Source organism: Lutra lutra, chromosome 18 (assembly GCF_902655055.1).
Source record: "Lutra lutra chromosome 18, mLutLut1.2, whole genome shotgun sequence".
Classification (NCBI taxonomy): Eukaryota; Metazoa; Chordata; class Mammalia; order Carnivora; family Mustelidae; genus Lutra; species Lutra lutra.
The window spans coordinates 9,197,083-9,206,197 of record NC_062295.1 but is presented as its reverse complement, the minus strand read 5'-3'; the positions used below and the strand labels follow the sequence as shown (position 1 = coordinate 9,206,197).

At 51.0% G+C, this 9,115-nt stretch overlaps 1 protein-coding gene across 1 annotated transcript in view; it reads left to right on the top strand.

Moving 5' to 3' along the window:
* The first annotated feature begins 1,500 nt into the window (after positions 1-1,500).
* Positions 1,501-9,115, top strand: part of LOC125091020 (uncharacterized) — a 134,602-nt gene continuing 126,987 nt past the window's right edge. The window contains exons 1-3 of the mRNA XM_047714389.1: positions 1,501-1,550; positions 2,718-2,878; positions 7,686-7,756. Coding sequence (XP_047570345.1) covers positions 1,535-1,550; positions 2,718-2,878; positions 7,686-7,756 — 248 coding nt within the window. The 5' untranslated portion in view covers positions 1,501-1,534. The remainder of the gene's footprint in view (positions 1,551-2,717; positions 2,879-7,685; positions 7,757-9,115) is intronic.

Below are 9,115 nucleotides of genomic sequence, written 5' to 3'. Positions count from 1 at the left end.
AGTTAAGTGTCTTTGAAATGCAGCTTTATCCATCAGTAAATGCTCTACTTGAATGCAAAGAGCATCTTGTTAGAGGACACAAAACATTTTGGAGGTGGGAACATCCCCTACGTGTTTATTTCGGTGCAAAGGGTCTGTACGAAATGGTATAAAATGCACTTTCTCGGGCCTGATGGACGTGCTTTGTCTGTCAAGGGATTAAGCAGGCTGGCGTGGGTCATGATTGGCAGTTGGGGGACAGTGGGGTGGTTTTGAGGATAGAAATGATGTTACTGAAAAGCCATTGTATGAAAACGGCTGTGGATAGAAGGATCCTCGGAGCTGAGGCTGTCGCAGGAGGGCAGATGGTAGCCTGGAAAGACCCAGAGGAGTGGCTGGAAGGGAGGACACACGAGGGTGACAGCAGGTGGAAGTGGGGAGGCCTCAGGCTGGGATGGGTGAAGGGAGGGATGCTGGGGAGGGGGGCTGGGAGATTCCCTGCAGAGGGACCTCAGTGGCCCAAGGTGGGGGCTAAGGAGGTCGGGAGCTCATGCTGTTCCTGCTGTGATCGTCTTCTGCCACTGAGAAGGCGGTGGTGGGCGGCTGGGAGGAGGTGGTCCCGAGACCCTCCAGGCAGCAGCGCTAGACCCACCGTTCACTTGCTGCAGCCTCTTGGTTTGGCTGTGTTGGATCATGGTCTGGGACGGGCCTGCTGGGGCGAGACCCGAAGGAGCCTGGGCTGTGACGAGCAGGAGGAAGAGTGGGCAGGAGGGAACAGGGTGGGCGGAGGCCTTGAGCTGAAGGAGAGCCAGTGTGGCTGGATGGTGAGGGCGGGATGGGGTGTGGCCAGAGGGCAGAGCGAGGCCGGCGGTTGCGCTAAGGACGTCTTACCAGTGCACGTGGTGGCCCGGAGGCTTAGGAGCTGTTACACCAGGAGTGTTGCGACCTTTAGGTTTTTAAGATGACTCTAGCAGTGGATGATGAACTGGGGACATGGGCACTTGTTAGGAGGCTGCTGCTATCTAGGCAAGAGAAGGCATGGCGTCGCCTAGAGTGATGGCTGGGGAGATAGAGACTCACAGAGGAGTGATGGAGAGAGGGAGGGAGAGAGAGATGGAGGGAGTGGGGAGGGGATGAGAGGGAGAGATGGAGAGATGGAGGGAGGGAGGGATGGATATGGAGGGATGGAGGGTGGGAGTGAGGGAGACTTGGATTTGGTGATGGAATTGGCAGGTGTGCTGATGCGCTGGCACAGGGCTGGCGGTAAGGGAAGGGAGTAGAAGCCCAGATGACTCCTGCCTCACCAGCTTAAGCCATCGGGACGGTGGTGCCGGTGAGCAAGATGGGGAAGAGCAGGTTGGGTAAGGAGTGGGGAGGTCACTCCCAGCCCTACGGGGAAGAGGAGAGGTGGCATTGCCTCTTATCCCATTGAACCCTTCAGTGTCCCATTCACAAGTAGGTCAGTGGGTTGTCCTCCTTCTGGCCTTGCCCTCCTTCCATCTGATCTGTGATTTCAGAAATTCCAGACTCACTGGTGAGACCAGCGGCCTCCTGCATGATGGCGTGCCCAGGTGAGCAGCTCTCCGGGGAGGCCTTATCACACCTCTGGTGACCAGGAGACGGGATGGGGTGGGGGTGGCGGTAGGAACAAAGCTGACCACCTGCCAGGTGTGATTAGGGACAGCCTCGGAGGGCATGTCCCCATTCCCAGGAGAGGCGGGGTGGGCGGAGCAAGGCCAGTTCTGGAAAGGCCATCTGGTCGTCAGCAGTTAGGGAAGCAAACAACACACCCAAGGTAACACGCCTCGGGCTTTGGCCTCATGCCCCTGTGGTCCTCCCGTGCAATAAACATCTGTACTGGGTGATTCTATTTGCATTTTGGGGTGGAACACATGAGAGAACCTCAGGCAAATTCTTTGGAGGGAGAAGAGCATCCTGGGAGTGGAAGGTATGTCTCTGTCTGAGCTCAGGAACACGGTAAGTCACCTGCAAGCCCCAGAGAAGGGTGGGCTATCACACTCAGGTTTTGCAATTGGTCCCCTGGCCTAAATAGAGGGTTAGAGAAGTACAGAGCTGTTTGCTCCCTAAATCAGCCCTTTCCGCCACCTCAGTGCCCCTGAGGCTGGTGAGCTTGATGGTTCTGCCCCCGGTAAGGGGTTAGGGCAATGCTCTCCTTGCACACACTCCAGTCCTCAAGGCAGTAGGCGAGGAGTCGGATTCCCAAGGTTGGCGTCCCAGCTGTGTGACCTTGCATGAGTTAGTTAACCTCTCTGGTTTCTACCTGTATAAAATGGGGAAAATGAGAGCACCCATCCCAGAGTTGGTTAAGAGGCCTGAATGAGTTCACGTGGGTGTAGATAAGTGGTTCTGAACCAGCAGGATTTTTCCCTTCAGGGATGTTTTGCAAAGCCTAGAGGTGGTTTTGGTTATGGCAACTGGGTCCCCCATCAAGTGGGAAGAGGCCAAAGTTGACATTTAAAGCTCTTCGAAGGAGCTCTTAGTACTTGAGAACACGGGTTACCATTTATTAAGCACTAACTGTTAATATTTTAATTTTCTTTTTGCCTTCATAGGAGGGTACAGCCCCCCAGCCTTCTCCTGTACTTGGGGCAGGCAGTTCAGGGCCCAGATGGAGGGAGGGAGGTGGGAACAATTATGTCCAGATAGTCTCCATGCAGTTGGGTACCCAAAGGTGATGGGTTGTCAAGGTGACCCAGTGCCCTCTGTCTGCTCTCCAGGGTCAGCTGATCCCCACCTTCCTGTGGGCACCAGATACATCTATCAGTTTTCCACCAACACCAGTACTGGCCTGCAGGGGGACCCAGTGGAGGGGAGCGGCCTTGGCCTCCAAGGCTTGGTCATCATCGATGTGCTGGGCCCATGCCAGATGGCCTTATGGGTGAGTGTCTTTGGGCAACAGAGAAGTCACAGTGATACTGGGGAGGGCCAAGGGGAAGCCACAAACCCCAGCTTTCCAACAGAGAGGAGATTTCTGAGGATTCTCAGAATCAACAAGTCAGGACTCTGGAGGGTGACGTGGGAACATGGTGCCATTTTGGTTGAAGGAAGTGCCCCGTGGGGGGAATAGCAGTGGTTAAAAAAAGAGTGTCAGTATTCCATGGAGCAAGTAGACCCATGGGATGGGGACAGGGGGATGTGTCTTTGGTAGGAATGAGGGTCAAAGCTGGGGAACCCACCAGCCCCAGGAGTGAAAAAAGCCAAATCGAGTCAAGAGCCTTGTAGACAAATGAACACTGGAGTGGTTACCCGATACTGGATGGGGCCCCCAGGCCTTCCCCGGGCAGCTTTATACTGGGCACTGGGCCTTGCAGTGCCTGGATCCATGGCTCGGGTTAAAGGCGAACGGTAGGTGGTGTGGTGGTGGTGTTTGCTCTGGGTTCAGTCAAGCCAGAACTATGAGCTAGACTTGGTGGTCATAGATTGCCTTTCATCAGGATTTCCCCAGAGCTCCCTTGTGTTCTCAGTAGTGGAAGTGCCTGCCCTTTCTTTCCTGTCTCCTTCCTGCTGATTCTCCTGCACAGACCCTCCCACCCTGTGTAAATGGCCACTTTGTTTCACTGGAGTCTTCTCTCAGGCTTGAGAAGCAGTTTCGAACTGGCTGGAGCACTTGCTGACAAGAGTTTCTCAAAACTTTTTATATTTTTATGTTTCATGTAGATCACAGGATGGGGTATGCCATGGGGTGACTCTGAGCTGCCTCTGAATTTTTTTTTCCTTTTTAAAGATTTTATTTATGAGAGAGAGTGAGAGTGAGTGAGAGAGAGCACACAAGTGGGGGTAGGGGAGGGACGGACTCCCCACCGAGCAGGGAGCCTGATGCGGGGCTCCATCCCAGGACCCTGAGATCATGACCTGAGCCAAAGGCAGATGCTTAACTAACTGAGCCACCGAGGCAGACTTGCCTCTGGATTCTTAAATCATCCAGAATGTCTGTTTGGCTCAGACCTGCCATTTTGGTGGTGTCTTTGCCTGCTCATGTCCCTCAAAATACCAGCAGCCACCTGTTTTTTTCCCCCACAGGGCTAGTTTTCACAAAGTAAATGGTGTGCTGCTGCTGATTGATTTGGTTGCTTTGTTCTTAGCATTAAAAAAAATTGATGGGACCCTGGGTAGCTCAGTCGGTGGAGCGTCCGACTCTTGATTTCAGCTCAGGTCACGATCTCAGGGTCGTGAGATGGAGCCTTTGTCGGACTCCACACTGGACGTGGAGGCTGGCTAAGATTCTCTTTCTCCTTCTGTGCCTCCCCCTGCTGCACTTTCTAAAAAAATAATTAAAAAAAAAAAAAAAGGTAATGTCCATTGTTTTCAAGAATAGAAAAAAACTGGCTTTTATCAAAGATTTTTGGTAAAAACGGAAATTTTACGTGCACTCAGGAAGCCATCAATTAAAGTATGAAAAGAAATTTCCAGAACAATGAATTTTCACAAACAAAACATGTGTGCACTCAGCACCAGATCAAGAAATGAAACACAAACCCTCTAACCTTGCCCCATTCTCCCTTCCGGTCACTTTTCCAAAGATCCTGCTGAGTTCTAACACCGTGAATTAGGGCAGTAGGATGGGGCAGAGGGAGAGGGAGAAGCAGACTCCCTGCTGAGCAGTGAGCCCGAAATGGGGCTCGATCCCAGGACCCCAAGAGCATACCTGAGCCAAAGGTAGATGCTTAAACTGAGCCACCCAGATGCCCTTAGTCCTTTTAAAAATTATGGTAAAGGGCGCCTGGGTGGCTCAGTGGGTTAAGCCTCTGCCTTCGGCTCAGGTCATGATCTCAGGGTCCTGGGATCAAGCCCCGCATCGGGCTCTCTGCTCAGCGGGGAGCCTGCTTCCTCCTCTCTCTCTCTGCCTGCCTCTCTGCCTACTTGTGATCTCTGTGAAATAAATAAATAAATAAATAAAATCTTAAAAAAAAACAATAAAAATTATGGTAAAATATATATCACGACATTTACTAATTAATTAATTAGTTGTTTGCTTAATTATTTAAGCAGACTCTGTGCCCAGCGTGAAGCCCAATGTGGGGTTTGAACTTAGGACCCGGAGATCAAGGTCTGAGCCGAGATCAAGAGTCAGACACTTAACCCACTGAGCCACCCAGGTGCCCCTCCTGTTTCATTAACCATTTTCAGTGTATAATTCCGTGGCAACAAATGCATTTACGAAGTTCCGTAAATGTGTACGTACGTACAAATTACATACGTGATTACAGCTACCGTCTCCAGCTGCTTGTTTATCAGCCCAAACAGAAGCACTATACCCACCACATGGTAACACCCCCTTCCTCCTCCCTGCCGGCCCCCTGGATCTCTAGTTCACTTCCAGCCTCTGGGAATTTGCTGGGGAGGTGCCGCCTAGAAGTGGAATCACTTATCGCCATCAATACGCCATCAACATGTCAACTTCTTTGTCTGGGTTCTTTCACTGAGTGTAATGTTTTCAAGGTTCATCCACATCACAGTCTGTATCAGATCTTCATTTTTTTTATTGTTATATTTTAAATCAACATATAATGTATTACTTGTTTCAGGGGTACAGGTCTGTGAATCATCAGTCTTACACAATTCACAGCGCTCACCATAGCACATAGCCTACCCAATGTCCATAACCCAACCGCCCTCTCCCTTCCCTCTACCCAGTACCCTCCAGCAACTCTCAGTTTGTTTCCTGAGATTAAGATTCTCTTATGGTTTGTCTCCTTCTCTGGTTTCATCTTGTTTCCTTTTTCCCTCCCTTCCCCTAGGATCCTCTGTCTTATTCCTCAAATTCCTCATATCAATGAGATCATATAATAATTGTCTTTCTCAGATTGACTTATTTCAGTTAGCATAATACCCTCTAGTTCCATCCATGTCATTGCAAATGGCAAGATTTCGTTTCTTTTGATGGGTGCATAGTATTCCATTGTGTATATATACTACATCTTCTTTTTTTTTTTTTTAAAAGATTTTATTTATTTATTTGACAGAGAGATCACAATTAGGCAGAGAGGCAGGCAGAGAGAGAGGAAGGGAAGCAGGCTCTCCACTGTGCAGAGAGCCCGATGCGGGGCTCGATCCCAGGACCCTGGGATCATGACCTGAGCTGAAGGCAGAGGCTTTAACCCACTGAGCCACCCAGGCGCCCCTATACTACATCTTCTTTATCCGTTCATCTGTTGATGGACATCCAGGTTCTTTCCATAGTTTGGCTACTGTGGACATTGCTGCTATAAACATTCGGGTGCACGTGCCCCTTCAGATCACTACATTTGTATCTTTAGGGTAAATACCCAGTAGTGCGATTGCTGGGTCATGGGTAGCTCTATTCAGATCTTTATTTTTTTTAATATGTATTTTTAGAGATTTATTTATCTTAGAGGGGGAAGGAGTGGGGAGGGAGAGTCAGTGAGAGAGAGAACCAGATTCCTTGCTGATAGGGGAGTCCATTGTGGGGCTCGATCTCACAACCCTGAGATCATCACCTGAGCCAAAATCAAGTTGGATTGTTCCACGGACTGAGTCACCCGGGCACCCTCTTTTTAACCATTTTGAAGTACACAGTGCAGTGGGTTTTCAAAAACGATCTTCCATGTCTCTATGTTTCTATGGAAAATCTGGGGCATATGGAATACAGTCGCAGTGGGCAGCTTTCAACCAAGTGGTCGGCCAGTAAGTGGTGTCCGTTCCATGCCTGAGGGATCCATTGTCCCAGACAGCCTCTTGGGGCCAAGGGGGACTGTATTTACCTCAACATTTCAAGCCTGGGTGACTGGGGAGATGACAGACCCTCTGCTGGTGGAGGGGAGCTGGTTTGCAGGGGAGAGAGGAAACGGGTTTTAGACAAGATGAGTGAAGATAAATCACTTTGGAAAAAGCGAAATCCTGGGGCAGGGAAACTTCTATACAATGCTCTAATGGTAGATGCATGTCGTGTTACGTGTGTCCAAACCCACAAAACGCACACCCCCCCCCATAGTGAGCCCCGTTGTAAACCGTGGGCTTCGGGTGGTGATGATGTGTTTATAACATGTGTGCTATGCTGGTGGGGGTTTCAGTTTGGGGGGGGTGTGTGGGTATGGGTATCCATAGGGTATATGAGAAATCTGTACATCCTTCTCAATATTGCTATCAACCTAAGACTGCTCTCGGAAGAGTCCGTTTTTTACAAAGTGGGATCCGTCAGGTTAGGGAGGCAGTTTTTAGGGGCGGTTTTATTTTTCTTCTTTAGGAAGTCCACCTTCTTTGGCAGGAAGGACACACGCACACCCACACGCGCGTGCACTTGCATATGCCCGTGGTGTTATGGGGATATCCAAGTGTTTTATTCATGGTGGGCAAAGTCTTTTTTTTTTTTTCCCTGTTCGTTTGCTTAGCAGTCCGAACCTGTTTTGTTTTTACTGGATAGCCATAGGAATCTCTTACTCCAATTTCCAGGGCCTTTTGGGCAAAAGGAGAAAGTAGGGTGAACTTTCGAACATTTACTGGGGAGCGGTAGGCCCTGGCTGTTTTTCCTATTGACCCTTTGGAGATACTTGGCCTCCCCCACCTGGGAACTAGAACCTTCTGTCCAAGGGAGGGATCTCTCTGCCTACCCCACTACCTGGGGCTGTGTCTCCTGCTGACCCCAGAACTGCTTTGCGCATAGGGAAGCTAGTGAGGTCCTGGGTATCCTGGGAGAGGTCCCTGACTCATGGGCCTTTCCGCTTCAGCTCCAAGAATTCCAGGTGACATCTATCCTGGGGTCCAAGGTGGCAGTTCTGAAGGACTCAGAGAATTTGAGGTAAGACACTAGGCCTTGCTCCTCATGGGACAGGACGTGCGAGCCCCATATCTTCTTCCGAGAGCTGCCAGGTGCTGGCTGTACCAAGTTAGATTGGAAGAATGACACCCCCTTTGATTTTAACCTTGTAGGCTCCCAGAGCAGATCATCGATGAGGACCTATATAGGAGGCTTAAGTCACTCTCAGTGGCCTTCCCTTACCTGGTGGATGGAACTCACCTCCTATTTCCCTGCCAATCACCTCCAGCATGTCCAGATTTTGTGTTTGTCAGGCAGCCTCTGGGCATTTTCTTTGAGTGCATTCTGGAAGACACTGGTATCTTCCATTAAAGAAGCCCCCCCCCCCACCATCTCTGCTGAGATGGGGGTTTTCTTGGAGACCCATGGCCTTTCCTGTCCCAAGCTAAGCCTCCCTTTTGTGACCCAACCAAGGACCAAGCCTGGAATTCTCCCTCTGGCTTGTTTCCCAGGACTCGCTGACAGTGGCCTCTGTGGCCTCAAAGCTCAGTCCAGCCGCAAGACTGAAGACAAGCCCATCTCTGCAGATTCCTCTTCCTTTTTTATTGCAAATTCATTTGTTAAAAAAAAAAAAAAAGCTTTGTGTGTGTGTGGGGGGGTGCAGGGACGGGGGACACTGTGGGGGCAGATGGATCCCCGCTGAAAGGCCTAGGGTGGTCTCCTCTCCGGGGGCAGTGCGGGCTATTGTCCGTGGGCCCCTCATCAGAAATGCTAAGTCACGGGGCTGCGGGCTGTCAGCTCCTTGAGGCCAGACTGACATTTGCTATTCTGGAAGGGCGGGCACCATTAGCATTTCTCTAGGGCCAGGCCTGGGACCCAGGGGGGCTACTCCCAGAAGGCCCCCAGATTCCTGCTGGGGCTGGAGAAGAGGCAGTGACCTTCCCAGGAGGTTCGAGTAGGGACACTTTGCTGGAGTTTGGCTCTATTCTGCCCACCCCACCCCCCAAAATGGTGGGGATGTCTCTGCACATCACCTCCCCCCTCCCATCCGCTCACCTGTCGGATGCAGGACGCAGGCTCCATTGGTCCAGGTGATGGGTGGGTCTCTTTTCCTCATTTGCACAGTGATGGAGTCTCAAGTCACTTCCTCTGGTGGGTGGGGTGGCGAGATGGGGGGTGATGAGAGTTCTGAGATCCATGACACTGGAGCCTGCCTGCCTGGGTTCAAATCCCAGCTGGTGCCTGGAACCAGTCACATTCCGGTCTGTTCCTCTGTTAACGTGTGTGTGGGGAGGGATGCTAGGTGCCTCCCAGGTGAGCTGGGCGAATGAGAATCTTTGTTCAGAAAGCTCTTACAAGTGCGGACTTGTATTCTTTGAGGCAGGTCACGCACAGGTAATT